The sequence below is a fragment of the Haliotis cracherodii genome, unplaced genomic scaffold (genome assembly GCF_022045235.1).
Source record: "Haliotis cracherodii isolate W230 unplaced genomic scaffold, xgHalCrac1.p SCAF_7, whole genome shotgun sequence".
NCBI classification, from domain to species: Eukaryota; Metazoa; Mollusca; class Gastropoda; order Lepetellida; family Haliotidae; genus Haliotis; species Haliotis cracherodii.
The window spans coordinates 44490085-44513562 of NW_027266330.1; the positions used below are offsets into that span (position 1 = coordinate 44490085).

The window sequence follows — 23478 nt, forward strand, 5'->3', positions numbered from 1 at the left end:
TATTCTAATCCGCAAATGGTTTGCTTTAAACAACGCTGTCAAAAATAAGGTACCTTAGCAATTGGCAATTGAGAAATGAAGAATCAAGCCAGCGAGTCTGACCACCCAATCGGATTTGTCGCCTCCTGTGACAAGCATAGTTGCCTCTTGAGACAAGTATCGGTTGAAAAAGGCCAATTCTGATCCTGGTCGTCAAGGGTAGTACACACAATATTGAACAAGGCTGTGGAGAACGCTTGGATATCTGCAAAGCCAGTGAATGGGGGTGTATGGTAGATTTATGAGGCGCTTCCTTCAGTATTTGTACTCAAGTCTGATTTTTTTACTTAAATCAAATAATACCACACCAAGCAGTGGTGCTTTCAGTATGCAACCCAGCACAAAATGAGCTACATATAGTCTCAAAACGTCATGCAATCTTTCAATAGTTTCTGTTAAGAACCTTACAAGCTATGATCTTAAAGGTAAAATTTCGGTGAAAGAAATGATAAAAATCAAAATCCAATATGGCCGCAACTACAAAAGATATCGAAAAACGGCTATGCTGATTTGTTGTGTTCTGTATGGAGACAATTCTCAGAAAGTTTGAAAGCTTTTCATGCAGTGGATTCAGAGGAGATAGTATTTGAAGACAGGTACCCCAAACACCCTTTGAAAACCTTGAATCCAATATGGTTGCCTAACCACGTGTCCAATGACCAAAGTCAAAGAACAAAAAATGTCAAGCAGCTCAAGCATCAGATACATGCAAGGTTTCAAAGTAAACGGACAAACGGTTGTGGAGCAGCAGGGCAAAATATATCGTCAAAAAATACTTGTTTTTCAGTTATCTGCCCTTGGCCTTTGGGCCTATGGGCTTGGCTTTTTGGCGGGCACTAGTACCCAACGGTCTACAAACACGCACAAAATTTGAACAAAATCGAGCTAGTGGTTATTTTGCTAGGGCAGGTACAAAAATCGGCGGAATAATAAATAATAATAATAATAATAAATAATAATAATAATAATAATAATAAATCGAACGATTACAATAGGGCTCTACAGCCTTTCGGCTTGGAGCCCTAATAAATGCATCTCCACCCCGAACTTGGATGTGGCAGAACTTGACCTACATCACGGTTACTCACACCTCAAAGCTGTCAATGGCTGACAATCTGTTTACATTCTCTGTAACGAGTTATAGAAAGAAGCAAGATGACAATCCCGATCTATGATGTGGTTCAACATTAACAGGTAGATTATCTGGGATTGATCGAGCCTGCTGGTACATCTATATGATTACCAATGTGACTGAGTATGACTGAACAGCTGCTTTTTAGGCTGCAGACGAGTATATTTTGAAACGAGGAATCTCCACAGTGTGACCTATTAATTTCAAGATTTCACGGATCCAAAGCCAAATAGTGACAGAACTTAGACATTTGTGTCCCAGAAATAGTGGATCGTATATGATTTTCTTAATTGTGCGTGTTCTGAAATTAATTTCATCAAGTTTGATAAGCTGTCACTTCAGTTGGGACATTGTTTTCGTGGACTTTCGAAGGGGAGTGTTTTCTGATGGACTTTCAAATCCCCTCCTGCCAAATTCTAATGGTGGTGGTTGACAGAGATGGCAACGAATATCGATCAGAAAAAGGTTTGTAAACAACATGTTGTCATGAATCAAGTTTTTTCAATTTAACAATTTTTATAATGTTATATTTTACTTTCATTGTCAGTTGTTTCAATGAGGAAATAGCTTAAAATGTTCCGACTCTGGTCACCATAGAACATTTCTCTAACAGTTTCATAGATATTTCATTTGTATGCAAAAGATATGCCTTCGTTAAATCTTTTAATGCCATCATCGAAGCAGTCAGGGTTGCGGCCAAGAATGCTCTAAACATCCGATATCAAACTACAGTATTTCCTCTATTTGATCCTACGCCGTCTATTAATTTTGCAAGAGCCCTTGACTCGGCGTGTATTAGAGACCTGGCTGGTATTAGAGACCCAGCGTGTATTAGAGGAAATATAGATACGTTTTACAGTTCATATGGGGGTGATCGATCGGCAGCCATTTTCTATGAATCGATATGTAGGCTATCTTTGTATTCATACGCACGTTTTTTGTGAAAAGGCGGAATATATTTGAAAGGGGTTTCCGTAGCAGGAAGGAAACCTCTTTTTCACCAATCAGAATCAAGCATTCATCAATGTCATGGTAGAATCCTCATTGAGAACATGTATGAAAATGACTAAACAATGCAAGCATGTTTAACGAGTGCTGTGTGTTGTTATACACCCCAATTTCAATACATTTTGAAACAATATGGCTGAGTAATTTACGTTAATGGGTTTTCAATATAGCTGCCATAGTGACCATTTAGAATATGGATGTTGAACCACTTGCAAAAATTTAGTTATCATCAATGGTGGGAACAAACATCATATAAATTTTTCTGCTTCATGGGTCCAGTGTCTTCAGAGAAGATGTTTACAGACACCTATGCAGGAAATCACTGACCAAAAAGTCATTTCAGCAAAGAGGGGTGGCTAAATATTTCTCAGCCAAACTACAAAGTATGTAAAGTACACCCTTAACAGTTTACATGTACAGTCAAACCAGCCTAGTGAAGTAACTTCCAGATATCCAAACATTTGAGATATGTCCTGAGTAACTCGATCTCCATTCCTTTAAGGAATGTCCATTCTGTCCCAATGGAGGTCCATTATTTTTAAGGAATGGAGAGTTACTAGGATTATCCCCTACTTAAAACATATCCCTACTTTTGCACTTTGACAAAACATTCTTTTGTGGAAAAAAATTGAAAAATAAAACATAACTCTTTGTTGATGACGTGAGTCGCCCTTACATAATGCACAAGAAATACGTTCTCTGCTGATGTCGCACATGCACACAGCTAACTCGTAAGCTGATATTTGCAATGCATGGTACACTGCTCTGCATAATTTTGTGGGGTCATAAACTAATATTTTATCAATTGTTTGCACTTTGTAAATACATGCTGACGAGGATTATAGGAAATATAGAGCCCTGCACATGGATATGTGTGCTTACCTGATTTATATCTCATCAAAATTAGATATGAACATTGCTATAGGTAACCTGCTATAACAACAATATACACATATTATTTTTAAGCATCTAAAGATTACGCAAATATTTGAAAATATTTTATAGGTAACTTCACCTTTATTGGACAAATATCATCCATTCCAAACAATCCAAAACTTGGAAATACCACCATTCCAAAATTTGTCAAGGTCATATTTGCAAGCTTGGATTTGTTTGGATTTGTTTGGATTTGTTTGGATACAACATGTCATAATCATATCTGTTAAACGTTGTACAAATTTAGACCTTATGTGAGATTAGTAATGACATGAAAGTGAATAATTAAGAGTATTTTGGCACTATTTACGACGAAAAAACCAAATCATGAGCAAATTTAACAAAAAGAATTTCTGTCATTTAAAGTGGCTACTCTTTATATTTAATTTGCTATCTTCCTCGTCTATAATCATATGACATTGACTATGAACTTTGAACAATTAAACAAATATTTTGTTTTCCCATACCGCCTTACGGTTGTCGTAGAACAAAGACCGTTTCGAGAATAGAGGGCCTCATCATTATAATTTGAACTAATATACATATGTACATAATAGTACTAGGTATAAATGAATTATGATAAGTGTTCGTACAAGAATATGAACTTCGAATTATCTCGGAAACATGCGCAACACATAGGGTTGGAAATTTTATAATTGTTCTGGAACTATCTGACGGTAATTCAAAACACGGAACAAGATTTCATCAAATGAATCATTGAGCCAGGAATGCAACGATTTAAATGCTGACAAAATGAATAAACATATCTGGAACAGAGTAGACGTCTATTGCCAATGAAGTTTATCACCCCATGTTATAGCATTTGTTTCATATAAAAGATAGAAGCCAAATATATGGGACAATTAGTTGTTATGAATTAGCTTTACCTCTGTGACATATTACGCAACTAAAGGTGAATATGTTTTTCAAATAATCAATAACAGTAATTAACCTAGTGTCCTTATTCATACACAATTTAATTACGTATTGGGGTACAATATATAATACACATATACACGGAATGATTTCTTATTTTGTCAATTTAATCATAACCCAAATCATACAAATCGAACATTTGAAAATAACAGTAGTGACTAACTTTATGATCAAGGGTATAAATACTCAATTGTATCTATTAATCCTAATAGTATAACAATAAATCCTGTGTATTTACTGAGCATTTTTATATACATCCGGATCTACGACCACAGTCATAAAATCAATCAAGGAAAGTATATTAGATTGAATTAAAAATGTGTTATCACTAAAACAATTTTTTCCGTTATCCACGTAAGCCTAAACCTGGGAGAAATAAAGTTCTGTTCTGTTCTGAAGACACCGTCATGATTAGTTGGCGCCAGTCTAGACTGTCCAATCAACGTGAATATACAAACCGTGATGTTACTTGACCAGTTGATGACACCTGTCAAACTCAAAGTGCCCCTGGTCCTCCACCCACCATGTGTAATACTTTAGCGCACTTGATTGTTTTATTTGCAGTTATATCACTGTTAGGCTGAGTGATGAAAGAATACATTTTGTTGTTTTTGTTAACGATCGTTTCCATTTTCAACGTGGTAACCTTATAAGTGACTAACTTTTTTATCATGATGAAATGAAACATATTAAAATAATAAGGACTGACGATTGCATTTTTCGCATAAATGTCATGCTCGCATTAATTTCATGATTTACTGAAGATAGATTTGAATATTTCTGAGCAACGATCATGTTTGGCTAAGGGAAGTAATCTTGTCTCCGCTTGCAATTGGATTCAATCGGGCGAGCAGTTCCGAGATCGCAGCTTGATTGTTCGGTACGGCCGAAAGGCGGCATCCATGTTGTTCACGCTCAGCTGTTCACAGGGCCTCATTTGTCTGTATTCTGCTTATCACCCGGGATGCGCATGAAACACGGGTGTCAAAACGAATATATTTACCAATTATATGTACAGTCAATTAGCCAGTTCAAGAGACAATACCCTGGTTCTACCACCTTTAGGTGTAATTACGTTCATGCCCCTGGTTCACGGTTCGTCTGATCTCCCGTCATAAAACCACGATGATTATTTACCTGGAGCCTCAGACAGCGCCGACTTCCTGTGTACATGTACGTACATGGCAACAAATGGTTAGACAGTTGTTTGACGGAATCAGTCAATAATTATTGACACAGTGATGTAATTAAAATTTGTCACTATTCACAACTCCTATTTTTATTTTTCTATTGTTCAACTGTATTTTCGATCAGTTTTATATGTATAAAAATCTTCTCCAGTATTTATAAACCAAACCTAAAAACCATATATACGAACAATTGTATTTTTATAACGAAAGTTTTCTATTAAAACAACCATGAAAGTAAGATTTCAGCCGTAATATTACTTTAGTTACTCCACAGATTACACATCTTATATGCTGCAAACGCAGCGAATGTAATGCTACTACGTCACAGCTGCCTCGGTAATTAAGGAATGGAATGTTTTTGTGAAGGCAGTTAGAGCAGGCGAATTTCCCCCCTCGCTGTATAATGACGGTCGCTAACCATATATATGTATTTTTCGTGTTTTTGGCTTGATTTGATTGTCCTTTGGTGAAAACAAATGTTCAATTGTGAAAGCAAACCCTTTTCCCCTGAACGTTAAAAGACAGGAGACTTTGTTTTTGTCGAAAATATCAACGTTGAAGTCATTTACATATTCGGAAAACCATATTCTGGTAAATATTTATTAAATGCATGTCCTGTTTTGTATATATGTATATATTATTATGTTAATATGGACAATGGTAAAATTCATTATCACAGTTTAAGTGCTATTCACAAATGTATGTAAATCTGCTTTGTGATGAATGAAGCATGGCAATAAATGTATGCATCTGATTCTTCATTTGTTCTGTATTCTTTGATGAGAATGAGTTTCGTTACTGATGATCACTCTCACAGATCAATTGATAAGAGGATAGGACTTTAACTGGAGAATAGTTATGAAAAATATAAGTATAGGCAGTCTGTGCACATGTGGTGAAACTGATACCTCATTGATTTGATAATCGGGACTTGGAAATCATAGTCTGTCATTAAATTGATTTTAAAATATATGGTTTTGACTGTAGTCCGTCCTGACATGATAATATTATGTTGTAAACAACTTATCTTATCTCATGTTAAGTAAAACAATTATTGATAACTTCCTGAATTCCAATTGTTCAATGAACAGAATTATTCAAAGCTCTGGTGTGAGACAACAATAAATTTGATGTTACCAAAGATTGTCCATTTTATGATCTTAGGCACATGTCGGCACACTTACATGTGAGCCGTCTTGACGACTGTCTGTTTTATAATTAAATGGCAGCTGCCACCCAGCCAAATACTTAATGTTGAGACCTATTATTGTCTTGTCGAGTCAAGTGCGGGTCTCTCTCTCACCTTAGGGAGAATGCGACTGTAAAAGCCCCTCGCTAGACAGACAAGTAGTGAATGTTTGAGATAAGTTTATCATTTATTATATATAGTTTAAACTCAATAGATAATTCATAGTCTTTTTATTGTTCAAATTACTAATAAAACATATTTTAACTTTTTCCTTCTAAACATACTTCCAAACAATTCCAAACCATTCCAAACCATTCCAAGTCATTCAAAACATTTCCTGTGTTGGAAATATGTTTGGAAATTTGGAAAGCTTTGGAAAGGTTGGAATGAGCGATCTTTCCAAAGCAATCCAACGTTCATTCAAAATTGGAATGGACGCTCCTTGGTCTTGTGCTTGTACTGTCATGTGTCGCCGTAGCTGAGGTTGACAATTACACATCCTCAAATCAAATGATGCAGGTTTGAACCCTGCTGGCAACACATGTTTTCCGACAATATTTGAAATTATTCACTTGTCAAAATGTTTTTAAAAATAGTGCAAATAAATTGAAATGTTGGTTCAAGATAATGCATAATTGACAGACAACTCTCCATTTCTTAAAATTGATGGAGCATTTAAACAATAGGATGGCGTCTCATATGTGTTTAAAGACAGATCAAGTAACAGTATTATAGATAAATAGCAATACGATTACATACACAAGAAAATAAGACCACAACATGTGTATGCCATGACAAATATTGAACAGCAAAATTAGGTTTCACATATGGTACCCATGTGGTGTTCCAACAGCTGTCAAGCCATTGCTAAGATAATAAATATACCAAACTTCAACTTCAGAAAGCCAGGGAACACATTTACATCAAGTACAAGAACTCAAAATGACGAACACTATAAACATGATTTCTGAAGTTGTTAATGAAGCTGTGGCAGTTACATGTGTTGACGACCATCATTGATCAATTGGCCAATCATTGAAAGGTGATTATAAAGATGAGTCAATTAGATACAAAGGTAAATTTGTAGATTGCTTTAGACTGTCACTGTAAATCTACACATGGATCGAGTTCATACTACGATAGTTTGGATGTGCATTTCTTTGTTTTGTTCACCGGGATGGGTCGTAGCAAGGATACTCGTAAACAATCATGCAGTCAAACTCTCTGAGGTTTTTCAATGTATGCTAAAATGCTGAGGTCAAGATTAAAGGGTTTTAATGATCAGAAACAAGCTTCTGTATGTATTCTTGATTGGGAAAAAAATATGAACGTCAAATTGTGTCATTCATACACATGTGAACATCCATATCGTGGCCATGTGATTGAACTCTTATCCAAAGGCAAAGCTGTATATTGTGTAAACTTAACATTAAAAAATCATATGAGAAAAAATTAGAAACGATATGTTACAGACATTTTAGTATGTTACTTGTATTGTGGCTGCGCTGTGAGTATTTTCACTAATGTCACACAAAAAAAGAAGCTTCTGTGCATCATGATAGCTATGTATGCAATAGTAATTCTGATGCACCCTGTCTATAAACAATTCTATATGGATCAACCAATCAAAAGACACATAATAGTTTGTCTAACTACTGCTTTGCAAAATGGTGGCAGTAATTGGCAATGCGCCAATACACGACCATGAAGCAATGGAACCTCCAGCAGCTGACAGTGTGGGTATCATGATAACATATCGTGTCATGACTTTGTGTATCATCCTAGCACTAATGGGAAAGTGAAAGGTAGTGTCAAGGTAAAAAATGACAAAACCATGACATTCATTTTTTCACCCATCACTCACTGCCTTATTGCATATCAAATTCAGAAATGGTTGAGTAATAATTAGTGGGCCACATTTACAGCTTTCAGCAACACAGACCTGATGGATTCAGAAAAGAAGTTAATTTTATGACAGATTGATGAATAAATAGACTGATAGACAACATATTGTACACTGTGACATATGCTTACTTGAGCTTTCAGTTTAGGTGACCAAAACCAAAAATGTTTGTAGAAATTTCAAATAAATGTAAGATATTGTTCTGCAAAATTCAATCCAATTAGACAGTGAGCATGTACCCATGATCAAGCCTAATTACAAGACTGAATGACACACACATTCTGGTCTTTCAATGAGTGAATCAGAATTGGGTTTGTAATAGCCAGGTCTTCACTAATTGCTAATTGAGATTTTATGATGACAAAGAAGAATAAAGACTTTTCCAAAGGAATCACTTCTATCTGACTCTCAGTAATATCTGACTACTAGTTTCATCCCACTATTTGCTCCACCAATCCACTTATTATACATAAATTCATCTGATCATCACATCCTAATATTTATAACATTAACTACTTTTTGTATCCAACTTTTCTACATGATCATTCATTTGGCTATTCATCATATAATCACAGAGAATTTTTCCATCAAAATATCATTCTAGTTCTTTTCTATAACAAGAAGAAAATCAAATATGAACCTCTAAAATTAATTTAGGCCACTCTTGAATTTTCAACAGTCATATATAAATTGCCACACTAACTACCAGTACACAGTGAAGTGGAAATTTTCCCAGCATTCACAACTCCTGATAGAGTGGCATGTTCCCACTTAATTAAGCTGCATTACTGCTTCAGCTACAAGCAAAATGCTTTGATATTCAACCACAAATCTCGAGGGAGCGCTTCTGGCAAACAGGCTCAGATGTACACAGGAATAGTCGTCATATTAAACAGCATAAGGATGAGAGTTGCACTAATATAAACAGTTCCAACGCCACTTTACTTCTATAGTGACCATACATGGCCAAAGCCAAACTGAAGGCGCCTTACAAACCTAATTCAGAAGTCAAAAGATTTTGAACCTATGGAGAATTCTGCAAATTATTCAGGTCTCAGAACATTAATTGGAAAGATCTAACGCACCAGGGTATAAAATGATCAGCTAAGGGTTGAGTATTTCATCTTTAAAATTCATTGTAGTTTCCAGGACTTTCATTTCCAGAAACAGCCTGGCTTCATTGCCCAGTTTCAATCTACCAGTCGCTTGGGTCAAACAGGTCAATGAATACAGATCAATCAATTTTTGCACCTCCTGAATAAGATTAAATTAAGAAATAAAAGCCATATGTTCTTCCACCTTGTACATTTTTTTACAGCTATATCGAATGATCAATTAATTTGTATTTTAGTTTTTCTTTCAGGAATCTGCTGATTAAATCATGTCTGAAAAAACTTTGAGGAGAGATTAATTAAGGCTCACACATTGCTTTGCATTATTCACAGCATTCAAGTACACCTAAATTAAATAGCATTTGAGCTAATACCCTCTATGGAAGATATTTACTTGCATTTAAATGTACTTAGCAATTTTTATAATAAAACAATAAAAGTGATTGGGGATTGATTAATTCTTGTTTTTAGCTGCTTGCAAAAATAAATTACTGCAACCAATCAATGCCATGTGAATAATTTTTGAAGTTTTTGTTTGAAACAGCTTTAAATTTCACAATTGCTGTCATTCCAATCCATTTTAAGTTTCTTTGATAGATGGCAACGAAAATAGTTTTTTAGTAATTATTTTCCTACACTAATGGAATTTCATGTTATGGTGAGTAACTTACTGGTACCCCAGGATAACTTGACTTGTGACCTGACAATTAACCCTGTGTGACCATTTATGAGGTCCGCCCACTGGGGTGTACCATTGTGAAGAAAGGGGAAGGGGCTGATCAACAACAAGTAGTACAATGAATATATGTGAGTGTCCAGTCTCAGCTAACAAATTTTGGTGGTGAGTTCAATAAAACATGACAGTATGTGCTGATGTGGGGTACCTATTGACTGTGACATCGGTGACAGCAAATGATGCACTTTAGCATAGATACAGACAGACCAATGGCAATGCTAGATTTTGACAATGCTTGAGATTTATTTGTACATTCTTTCACCCGGTAATTTATGACATTATAGGACAATTCTCAAGCCTGAGACTGTATGATTTGGCCATGCTTACCCAGCTTTGACACGTTTGTTTGCAACCTTGTCTACAGCACTGAATTTGAATGATGATCATGATGCCTGAAACAAACTTCAATCTAGTTCTAGCCATCATCCTTTTAAGCCTTGTGGTTCTGGAGAATTCGTTTCTGTGACAGGACATGATATGATATGATAAGAACCCATCTGGGCCAATGGGGTCTGCATAATTTAAGAAATGGCCAAAACCTTTTGACATAATTATGATAGTTATCAGATGTGTTCATGTAAATGAGAACTAGAAAGGTGTTTGCAACAAAAGCAGCCTGATCCCCACCTTTTCAAAATGCCCCCAAATTTTCAGAATAGCAGTACAGCTTTGAAAGAAAGTCATATGCCCCCAGCTCCCTTAATAACAAACTTATTAGCACTTCCAAGCACCATGACCTTCGATTTCAGCCATTAACTGCCCAGAGATCACATAAATAAAGTTCCATCAAAGTCCAATAATACATGCTCAAGATATTACATCAGGTGACTTGACTTTCAATGTCATTCTAACAATACTTCCTGAATGAAACTATTTACAAATCATTCACGAGTGAATGACCTTCAAAACAACCTTGACACTTGGCACAATCTTGACATATGACATACATAAATATGCTAGGTTTGTCAATTGCCAATCATATTTATACTCCCAAGTTATCTTGTACACAAGCTACTTTAATAGTGAGTTGGGTTTAGCGCCGCTTTTAACTGTATTCCAGTCATGTCAGCTTAATGTGGGAGACCTACCTTAATAATCCTCTCACACTGAGTGACCTTGACCTTCAATGTTATCTAATCATCAGATGGTGTTCCAAATATGAAGTTTTATATCACAGCACCAATATTTTCTGAATGAAATTATTTATAAGTCTTCGCATGAGTGAATGACCTTCACAGTAACCCAAACATTTGATACAACCATGACATGATATATGACAGATATTGAGTTAATTACAGAGTCATCATAAATGATTGGAAAACGCATGGAGTTTTCATGAATAAATCTGATATTTCCTGAAATTAGAATCATGTTTCATAATTAGATCTCTAGCGACTTCAACCTTACACTGAGGTCAACCAGAAATTAAAGCAATTCAGATCCCACCTTAGAGTTAATACTTACTAAGTTTCACCAAATTCCATTCATAAATGCTTAAGTTATCATGTTCACAAATGTTTTTGACATGTTTCATGTCATCTAATCATATGACATTCTATTTCCAGGGGTATATGAGAGGTATATCAGGTCCTCAACATCTGTTATAAGCAGGTGGTTTTGAAAACTAATTGCAGCTACATAATTAGACTTTGTCCAGTTCAACACTTGGTAGGATAAATTCTGTCAAAGAGGCTGTCTTTAGAGTTTTTCGAGAAGTGTTTTTCTAATATTTGATTATGAGCAGGTCTTGACCGAAGCTGATTTTTTTTAGGCAAAGTTGATAAAAACAGTACAAACATAAGGTAACAAATTCATTTTGGGTCAAAGATATTTAGATTTTCTCTAGAAGTTTGAAGAAATCAGTTAATTTTACTCATCTTCGCCATTCATGCTTAGTTGATAATGTCAGAAGTCTTAAACTTCAGGTGCAAGAAACAAGGCTAGTTGTCAACCATTGGAACATGTCTGATCATTTTCATTACAATATGTCAAAGTTTTCTGTAACTTTAAAATTTACATTTCGAGTGGGACAAATATAATAATATGAGTAGTAATATGACCATTTTGATATTTTTACCACAATCTAAAATTCCCTCAAAAGGCATACTTGCTCTGTAAATATTCTATTAGATAGGTATACAGTCCACATTTGCCATGTAGATAAGAATCAAGTCAGGCCGTAAAAGGCATAGAAATCACCCTCGTGTCAACCTTATACAGCCTTCTTGAAACTGTTCCTTCCCGAAACAAGCCTCCTAAGAAGTTTGTCCCCCCACCTGGTAGGATTCGTTCCAACCAAGTCGGAGATATGACAAGCGTCAGTCATTTCAGGATTCAACTGGATTTCAAGAAACATGCATCCTATCTTGAAAATCTCAATCCGTCGGACGCAGATTTCATCTAGTCAGAGCCAAGCTAGCGCCAGCAGATCTGGCTGTCAGGATACTACTAAAGAATCCAGACATTAGGAGGCTAGTGGAGACCAATAAGGCCAAGGTTTTATTCTCCTGTATTCATGGTTCAAAAAAAGAATACTACCGACATGAGAATAAGAATCGTAACTTCTATCATGGAGATCAACTTGCTCCTACACTGGCAACATCACAGTTCCTACTCAGAACTCGGACACACCTTTGGTCTGCCACGTGTAGAGCTTGAAACTAGTCAACTCAACATACGGGATTATAGTTTACTGTGCAGGAAGAATTACATGTCACGTGTCTAGACTGACTGTAAACACTTTTACTGTAATCAGGGGCCAATTTATCAAACAACTTAAGTCATAAATAAAACTTAATTCAGTTAAAAAAACTTAGTTTTCTTGTTTTTTTACTTCAGTTTAGTGGAAAAACTTAAGTCATATTTAACAAAAGACTTAGACTTAAGTTTTGTCATTTTCTGACTTAACTATTAAGACTCACCTTGCTAGGCTTAAATCATGTATGTTTGACTTAAGTCATTTAAAATGGCTGCCAGACGCAATTCAAGAATATTTAATGAGAGAAGAGATATACTACATTCATTAGATGACAATGAACTGATACAGCGGTACAGATTTGATAGGAACAGTATTGTTTATATCTGTGATATCCTTGAGCAGGAGTTGAGTCCCATAACACAGCGGAGTTGTGCCGTCTCCTGCGTTACGAAAGTGCTTGTCACTTTGCGTTATCTTGCCACTGGCAAATTTCAAATGTGTAATGGTGATGACCATGGTCTGAGCCAACCCACTCTCTCTCGGGTGATTTTCCAAACGCTTGACTCCCTCACAAGTCACCGTATCCTTCGTAGATTTGTTACCTTTCCTGTACAACCCCAAGAAATAAGACGCCATCAACAGCGCTTCTATCAGACTGCCAATTTCCCGGGTATTGTTGGGGTAATTGATGGCACCCACATTCAGATTCAGGCCCCATCAGTTAATGAGAAAGAATTTGTCAACAGGCATAATTACCATGGTGTAAATACACAAATAGTGTTTGACAGTGACGATCGTATAATCGACATTGTTGCACGTTGGCCTGGCTCAACACAAGACTCCCGCATTTTGACAACAAGTGGGTTATGTCGGATGTTTGAGGGGAACCGGCTACCAGTAAGTTGTCATCTGCTTGGAGACAGTGGCTACCCTTGTCGGAGATGGATCCTAACACGATTTTTGCGTCCTCTCCAAGGACCACAGACAAACTACAACAGGTATAAATATTACTTCGTTCAGTTCACTACGAGCACTCAGCAATAGAGTGACTTCCCCTGGTTAGGTAGAATACTATCTCAAACCTAAAAACGGAATGGAAGAGTTACACATATTTGCTGTAAAGTATTATTCAGGCATCATTCCGTTTAATTCCTACTTAAGTGTCGTAAAATTATGTAAGTAGCAAATCAGGTAAAAAAATATGTATGATTATATATTCATCAGAAAGAAATAATAATTATTTTATCTCACTTCTCTTTTATGTATGAAAACAAATTGCATTGATTGATTGATTGATTGATTGATTCTATGAAATATAACCACACACATAACAAGAAACAGCAATATTAAGGGGTTTGCAATATATTGTCATTATAATGACGAATGGATTGAAAATGTTAGTTTCTATCGCTGAGAACATAGCAAAATGTGTACTTCTTTTTCTTATACTCCCAATTTAAATTTTATATGATTATCTGCTAATAATGATTATTCATTGCAATTGTCAGATCACATAAGAAAACAAGGAGTTGTGTGGAGAGGGGAATTGGGCAGCTGAAACGGCGGTTTCATGTTTTACATGGGGAAATCAGACTTTCCCCACAGAAGGCTTGCAAGGTATAGAAATTAGAAAATGTTTTCATTTCTTTTTATTCAATTTCAGTAAAAAATGGAGTCTTCATAGACTTACACTTTAATGGAATTATTTCTTTTTCACATTACTATTGTCAGGACTAGATATACTGTAGGTTGATAAATAAACAAACACAATACGGTGAACATTAATTTTTTATTCAATGAAGACTGTAACATTTCATCAATATGACATTAAACTCACTCACTCACTGTCATGTGTTATTGTAAAAAAAGTCAACGCAATTTCATAATCTGTATCTGTATTGATGTTCAATATTCATTTTCTTTTGACTTATTTTATATCTAGCTTAAGGGAAAACTTTTAGGCAAATATATCTGAGATCAAACAGTACATAGTATAACATATTTGAAATACAGACCATACATTTCACTCTTTGTCAAATTCAACACATTCTAGAAATATTTGTCATTAGATTAAGGCCACATCAGTTCATGAAAGGGTATTGAATATGCATTTTTCTAGGTAATAACTTCCTGTGCAGTGCTGCATAACATCAGCAAAGACAGGAATGTGCCGATGCCAGTTGTACATGGAAACAGCCAATCCGGACAGCTAAGGGCACAGATGCAAGGTCTATCAGCCATTGCACCTGCAGCAACAGGGTTGAGATATAGGGAACAGTTTGCAATCACCTACTTCCCATGTAAGTTATTTCCTGCTACTATTATTTGGCACTCTTAAGTATGCGCTTAGTATTAATTAAAATTTTCCTAAGGGACAGCCCATTTGATATTCGGGGCTGGGTGGGAAAAATACATTGTTGCAAGGTGTTTTTCTAAAAACATTTAGCTCATATTTTCAAATAAAACGATATCTGTGTCTGTAGCTGAAAAACTATCTAATCTTGATACAAAATATAATACTAGCCCCTACCCCCAAGCAAATATCAAATGGTCGGTCCCCACTTGCGTGACATGAGCTTTACAGTCTATTCTTCTACTTTGTAAATTTTCTTTGTTAGATACTCTTTTCTTAATTTTAAACATTCAATTTCTAATACAAGTTTTTCTTTGTTTAATGCTTCCATAGAAGTCTGATTCTGGCACTGGCAAGTCCTCTCTGGCACGTGGAACACATTGGCCATGTCCTCAACTTCACCGCTGAAAGAAATATATATACATTATTTGTGTATTCGGAGCCTTGTGTTTTGTTTTTATACAGAGACTTGTCAATAATTGCAAACTGACTGCCTGTGGCAGACACATTGGGAAAGAACTTTAAAGAAGTATACTTTAAATTTTGATTTCATAAATATATTTTGGGGAGTATGTAACAAAGCTGACAAACATGAAATACTAAGTGATGCAATAATGTTAGTACAATATCAAAATGATTAACATCAACATTTATGTCATTTGTACCTCTCTCTTGATGTCATGACATCAAGCAGTTGTAGGGCTGTTGAATCACAGGAGTTGGATATTCCTGTCAAAGACATGTTGTCCCTCCCTATGGCCTCTACAACTGCATCTGTGACAGGACTTACAGGGATGGGAGGTGGACCGCCTCCTGTAAGTGCAAGAAGCAGTATAGATTATAGTGTGAATGGTGTTATAGTATTTAGAAACATATTATCCCAAAACCAACACAATATAGAGACAAGTACTCTTTTGACCTTCAAACATTGAGATAGGTTTGTGTTGGTATAATTATACTCTTAATATACAGCAACAAGTTACAATGTAGGTCTTAATAATAACTGTGAAGGAATGACAATATCCTTTTTCCACTTTCACATTAACTTTTTCATTTTAGGTCACCTTTTTTTATCAAAACTATTTAATAACTTAACTAATGTAGCCATAAGTATGTTTACCAGTGGCAATGGTTTGCTGCCTGAAATTAGAAAAGGCTTTCTTTGACTGGCTCTTCAGGTTTTTCCATTTCTTTTCAACCTCCTCCTTGGTCCTCTTGTTCATTAAGCTTGCATTGAGGGTGTCTGTAATCATCTGCAATATAAACAACTCAAATGAAAAACACATCAAATTACATTAATAATTTTTGTCAGTATTAAATCATGCTATATGCACACTGTACATTGTACACAGTTTTAACACTTAATTTCTGTCCTTGTGGTATTAACACTCAAATTGATTTCTGAAATAAAGTACTGATTGAAAAGAGATATCTTTATTTTTAAACATGGGACCAATTATTCATGATGTTTTAAGCCTTTAATAGTTTTTATGTCCATTGAAATATAAAAATTGAAGTGAATTATGTATCGTGATACATATTGTATCATGAACTGAGTATTGCGATATGTATCATATTTTGTATCCAAAGCCCAGTTTTAGCAAAGCTGTTTAGACCCAAAATTATATGGGACTGTGTTACTAAGAAAATAATATCATTCATATTTCAGTATATTGTCATATATGTTTTACATTAATATTGTAAACAAGAGTATATGTGCGTTACATATTATAACATTTCATCAAGTTCATAATATGACTTTGCAGCACTAGATCGAGGCTGTATGAGATCCATCACAATATATTTATTACTAATTAATGCATAGGAACACATTGATTGGTCTTGATATGGAAATGACATCTTGACCCTGTAATAAGTTATTGTTAAATTAGTTAAACTAACTTAATTGTATGCTTTTGACATGAAAGTGATAGTAATGTAACTTTAGGATACTAACATGAGGCCTAGGACTAATGTATACTTTAGAAGCTAATGCAAATGCTCCAAAAGGAGTACAAAATGACATAGATCTAGGCTACTGGTTTGGGTTCAAAATCACCGAAAGTTTTGGGTAAAAATTGTTAGGGGTACAGACAATAGGCCTACCCCCGATGAAGATACAAACCACAGTGCAACTTGAAAAAGACAAAAATAATTGTTTGGGTCTCAGTGTCTAAATATGACCAAAATATATCATTCCCGTGGTACTGGACTTACGAAGTGTGATGATGGAAGGTTGGAAAACGACTTGGTTATTATTCGACCACATGCATTCCTTGATACGCATTACGGCCTTGTCTGCTACATATGTATGTAAAATTAATGATGTAAGCAGCTAAACCTCTCAAAACCCATAAAAAAAAAACACTCACTACCTCACGTACCTGCCACGCCTCCTGTCGCTTCAAGGAGGTGATGCCGGGGCCAAACTTTCCTTCAATCACCACCTTGTTTGATGCCACCAGCTCTGCTAGTAGTAACGATTCTTCTTTGGTAAACTTTGGCCGTCTCTTTTTCGCGTCTTCGGTCATGACATGGGCCTATCTTGGAGCTCGCAGCGGTGTTTATTATCGTCTGCACTGTCTGGGAATTCCCCGATGATGTTTTTCTCTTTCTTAGTAAAAAGAGTTCCACTGGTAGGCTAAAAAATAGCTGAGATGGTCCTTAGTGATCACGTGTTTGCATTCGGTGAAATCGACTTAGTTTCTCACGGCAGACTTAGCTAAGTTTTTTACTTAGACGTTTCGTTAATACCAAATTAAGTTTTTGGCTTGGCTAAGTAATTTTTTCAGAAACTGAATCTTTTTCCTAAGTCAAAACTAAGCTGTTTGATAAATACGGCCCCAGGTCAACTGACTTAGTGGAATCCGTGCAGTATATTTGTACAGACCGACTTACATGATCACTTATGCGTAACACTACAGCCATTCGACCAGATGCCGGTCACTGTACATCACAATTACAGTGGACATCTGATGCCTGCACACACAGTGAACGAGACATCATGCACCATCATGCCCTATTTTAACAATGGGAACGCTAATGCAAAGCCCAAGAGATTCGTACAGTACAATCTTTCAGACCAAGTAATTTTTTATATTCAACCTATCCTACACGATACATTGTTGAAATCTTCCCACGACCTCTCCTTGATACAGAACGGGTGTGCCTATACGTCTACCAGGGCTTTGGCATTGGTTCGCTGTCAACACAGTTTTCACGTTTTGTCATGTCCTGACACAACAGAGAATCAACATCAGTTATCGGATGGAAGCGAGACATATTCCCGGGAAACTGAACATCCTTGCCGACAGCTTTCCCTCCAAGGGATAATAGTGGCAACAGAATTGATCTTACATCCTCAGATTTTGCTTGGATAACCACATTATGGGACACACCACAACAAGATCTATTTGTCACCTATAACAACCATCAACTCCGGCTTATGTCGGTCAAGTTCCCGTCACAAGGGCTCACCAGGTCAATGCGCTATTGATGGATTGGAAGGATCTATTTGCATACGCATTCCCACCATGGTTTCTCCTAGACAAGGTCATCCACAAGGTGGAGGAGAGGGATTTCATGATAATCCTCATATCACCAATCTAGACCTGCAGAAAGGGGTTCCCCAGATTATTAAGTCTACTAATGGAAGAACCTCGCTAGTTACCTCTCCGTCGAGATCTGTTAAGTCAGCCCAAGTCCAACTTTTTCCACGACATCCAGTCCAGCCTACATCTAAACGCCTGGAAGTTCTCACACAAAATGCAGATATCAGGGTACTCTGTTCTTGCTTCGGAAGCTGTGGCAAGATCATGGAGACCTTCATCCTCCCTTATATATGACAACAGATGGGATAAGTTTGTCCAGTGGAGAAGACGACAAGAGATTATAGCTAATACAATATATACAATATGATAATGATTTTTTCTACTACATCTATGTCAGGAAAAAAAGTTAAGATATGGGGCGACAGAAGGTTACAGATCAGCTCTTCACTCTATACTACAACATAACAGACTCTTAATCTGAATCCATCCCATTCTAAAGACTAATGAGATCCTTTCTGCTAGAAGATGTTCACACACCTCCTATCTTCCCCAAGTGAAATCTGTTATGTTAGTTATTCCTTCAAAATCAGGACGGATGCAGGAGTTTGTTTGAGACACGTTTATTCGTGGGGGCTACATCATGACAACTGTTGTTGTCTCCCTTTGTGCATACCACTACATCTCCCCTTCCAGGAGAAAGCAAGTTAACAATACTTTCAACTGTGCCTTGACAATGAAACATTATAATGCATATAAACAAAACAAATCAAGATTCACTCACACATCATTGTGAACACAGCTTTAGCATACCCAAGACCTCAGGGTTACAGAATAATAAATCTCTCACCCATACACAATGAATACTGACTCACTTGTCAAACTTTAAATGAGAGAAAGTCTTAGTATCTATCTGGCTTTCTTGAGACTCTGCCAGATCGTGTTATGTAAACTGAGGAGTCATTTGTTTGTTTCAGACATGGATGAGGATTTGGTTCAGGTGAGTGTTCTTTTTCAGGCACATTCGGAACTTGCTTTTCAGGAACATTTGGTAACAAGTTAATGTCACGTCTATTCCGCCTATAGGTTCCATCGTCAGTCTTTACGAGGTAAGACCGAGGACTTAGCTGTTTGAGCACAATACCTGTTTCTTTCCTGTCTGGTACCCATGCAATATCTCCCCTTTGCAAAACAGGAAGTGAGCGCACAGCATGGCGACGATTGAAGTTATATTCCTGCTTTTGCTGTTGATGTTTCTCAAAGTTTACAAACTTTTTTTTCACAGGTGGATGAACTTCAAGTTTCTTTTTCATGATTGGCAGTTTTGTGCGCAGTTTCCTTGACATCAGCAGTTCAGCTGGGTTGTAACCACAACTGAGTGGGGTTGATCGGTAGCTGAGAAGAGCCGAGTACGGATCTTTTGCTGAATGTAACAGAGTCTTTATAGTGCGCACAGCGCATTCAGCTTCTCCATTCCCAGATGCATGTCCAGGACTGCTGGTAACATGAGAGAAACCATAGTCTCGACTGAAGTTGTCAAACTCTGAAGCACTGTACTGAGGACCGTTGTCAGAAACTAGAGTCTCTGGCACACCATGTCTTGCAAAGATACTTTTAAGCGAGTTGATTACTTCTTTTGAAGTTGTACTTGACAGTCGGACAATTTCTATGAAACGGGAGTAATAGTCCACCACAAGAACATACTGGTTCTTTTTAAACTCAAAGAGATCAGAGGCAACTTTTTGCCAAGGTCTTTCAGGAGTTTCAGAAGTTATCAATGGTTCAGGGTGGTTGTCCATTTTCTTACAGCACACATGACACTTTGACACAAATTCAGCGATCTGTTTGCTTAAATTTGGCTACCAAACACATTGCTTTGCACGTTCACGAGTCTTTGTGATGCCTTGATGTCCATCATGAAGCTTTTCCAGGATAGTTGGCCTTAGTGATTCAGGAATCACAAGCCTTTCACCACAGAGCAAGAGATTATCTTGAATGGTAAGTTCAGCTTGATAAGGCCAATAGTGTTTAGCAATGCCTTTGATCATGTGTTTTTCAGGCCATCCTTCCAGACAATATCGAGTGATCTCCCTGCAGATGTCATCCTCTTTCTGATGAAGTCTGATTTCTTCCAGTCTCCGATCTGAAGCTGGAAAAGAATGGAGAATGTGTTCAACATACACTTGTCCATCTGCTTCAAGAGTCTTGTCTGAACTAGATTGAGATGCTACTGGAGCTCGAGATAGAGCATCAGCTGTATAGAGATCACGACCAGGCACATGTTCGACGGTATAGGAGAACCTCATTAGTCTCATCCTGAATCTTTGGATCCTTGGAGGGAGTTGATCAAGATCCTTCAGACCTAGCAGAGGGACGAGAGGTTTGTGATCTGTTTCGAGAAGAAAGTCTATACCAACAAGAAAGTCCTGAAATCGTTCACACGCCCAAGTCAGCGCCAACGCTTCTTTTTCTATCTGGGCATAGCGTGATTCGGTTTCAGAGAGGGACCTTGATGCATACATGACTGGTCTCCAGCCACTTGTGGTCTTCTGAGTGAGGACTGCACCAAGACCAAACGAAGATGCATCAGCTGTAACCTTGGTTGGTAAGTTCGGATTGAAGAGTGCTAGCACTGGACTGCTACTGAGGGCCTGCTTGATCCGAGAGAATGATTCTTGTTGAGGCTTATCCCATGTCCAGACAGATTTCTTGTTGAGAAGATCTCTGAGTGGCTTTGTCATATCAGCTAGATTGACGACAAACTTTCCAAGTTGATTGACCATTCCAAGAAAGCGCCTGACATCGCCTACATTCTTAGGTTCTGGCATGTCTTTGATTGCTGAGACTTTGTCCTCACTGACTTCGATTCCCTTGGCACTCACAGTTTGTCCTAGGAACTGGATCTGTGACTTTCCAAATTCACACTTATCCTGGTTGAGTGTGATGCCAGCTTCACGAAAAGCTGTCAGAGTGTTCTTTAAACGTTTATCATGCTCCTCTCCAGAAGCACCATATATTATCACATCATCCATGATGCCAGCTGTTCCATCCAAACCATCAAGAGTTTTCGTCACTTGCCTCTGGTAGTATTCTGGAGCGGAAGTTATTCCGAATGGGAGTCTCTTATAGCAATATCTCCTGAAAGGAGTCATGAAGGTTGTCAACAGTGCGGATCTCTCAGTCAGCTTCACTTGATGAAATCCTGAGTTAGCGTCTATCTTCGAAAAGATCTTTGCACCAGCTAACTGACCTAGAGTGTGATCAACTGTGGGAAGCATGTGACGTTCCCGCTGCACAGACTGATTCAAACGACGTAAGTCCACACATATCCTGACATCCCCTCGAGGCTTAGGCACTACTACCATAGGAGCACACCAGTCTGTAGGCACATCGACTTTGGTGATGACACCCAATTCTTCCAATTTCTGCAGACTTTCCTTGACCTTAGGGAGAACTGGAATTGGAACACGCCTTGGTGTGGTGACTGCGTAAGGTATGGCACCTTCACGTAGTTTGATGTTGTACTCGCCCTTCATTTCACCTAGACCTCGGAAGAGTTCTGGGAACTGAGACTTCACCTCTTCAGTTGTGATACTCATACAAAACTTCACTAGACCCAGCTGTTCACTTGCATTGCAGCTGAGAAGTGAGTGTGTCTTTCCACAGAGAACATACACCTTGTCCTCTAGGGTGTTATCCCTCCACTCGAGCTTGACACTGAAGTAACCAAGAACGTAGAGTTCGCTCTGAATTCCATGAAGGATCCTCTTGGTTTGTATAAGGTTTGTCGGGGAAGTACTTGTTATATAGTTGTTCAGATACGACATTCACGTCAGCACCTGTGGCCACTTTGACTGTGACCTTTGTTTTGTCCATGAGTATATCAACAAAGTGGTTTTCTCTTCGGTTTGAACTGGTACCATCAACCGAACTCAAGAACAGTGATTCTTGACTTGATGCATCACTTGAGTAGGTGACGTCATCATCTACAGTTCTGACGTAACTATGAGACCTGCACACTGATGAGTAGTGTCCACGCTTCTTGCACGAATTGCAGATAGCATTCCTAGCTGGACAGGCTCTTCTATCATGTGCGTCTTTGCCACAATACGAACAGTTGTCGTTTCGTCACCTATCATTCCAGTTAGGAGCCTGGCGAGCATGACTAGGAGGTTGACGAGAGGGCTTAACTCTACCTGTGGCCTTTGACTTGTGACCTTGAGAATAGCCTGTAGTCTTCTTCTTGAGAAAGCCAACAGCAGCAGGAGTTTCTTCTTGTAGAGATTTAGCATGTAGCTCACTCATTTCAGCAGTTCGACAAATATCAAGGGCTTTCTCCAGCGTTAGATCATGTTCTCTAAGAAGTCTAGATCGAACTTCATCACTTAAAATCCCTAGCACAATCCGGTCTTTAACAAGTGAATCACGTAACTGACCAAATTCACAAGTTGCACTTTTGTTTCTAATATCAGTGTAGCACGCATCAAATTTCTCTCCTGGTGCCTGGTTTCGACTTCCAAACACAAATCTTTCATATGTAATGTTCTTTCTTGGATTACAATAATCCGTGAATTTCTGCAGAAGAACTCCGACTGATTCATGATCTGTCTCGTTTTCAAATTCAAAAGTATTATACACTTGTCTGGCTTCTTTTCCAATAACATGTAGAAATGTATTAGCTTGAATTTTCTCAGGTTT

General features: G+C 37.4%; 3 protein-coding genes across 4 annotated transcripts in view; 1 reads left to right on the forward strand and 2 right to left on the reverse strand.

The window, feature by feature from the left end:
* Positions 1 to 23478, reverse strand: part of LOC139447548 (RCC1 and BTB domain-containing protein 1-like) — a 197052-nt gene that overhangs the window by 83495 nt on the left and 90079 nt on the right. The window lies entirely within an intron of this gene.
* Positions 13147 to 15217, forward strand: LOC139448387 (putative nuclease HARBI1). Its single transcript, XM_071229930.1, has 3 exons — positions 13147 to 13877; positions 14388 to 14496; positions 14999 to 15217. The coding sequence occupies exons 1-3, from the start codon at positions 13147 to 13149 to the stop codon at positions 15215 to 15217; spliced, it is 1059 nt and encodes a 352-aa protein (XP_071086031.1).
* LOC139448378 (uncharacterized) lies at positions 15298 to 17763 on the reverse strand. Its single transcript, XM_071229922.1, has 4 exons — positions 17617 to 17763; positions 16353 to 16485; positions 15898 to 16045; positions 15298 to 15636 (listed from the first exon to the last, which is right to left on the reverse strand). The coding sequence occupies exons 1-4, from the start codon at positions 17761 to 17763 to the stop codon at positions 15465 to 15467; spliced, it is 600 nt and encodes a 199-aa protein (XP_071086023.1). The 3' UTR covers positions 15298 to 15464.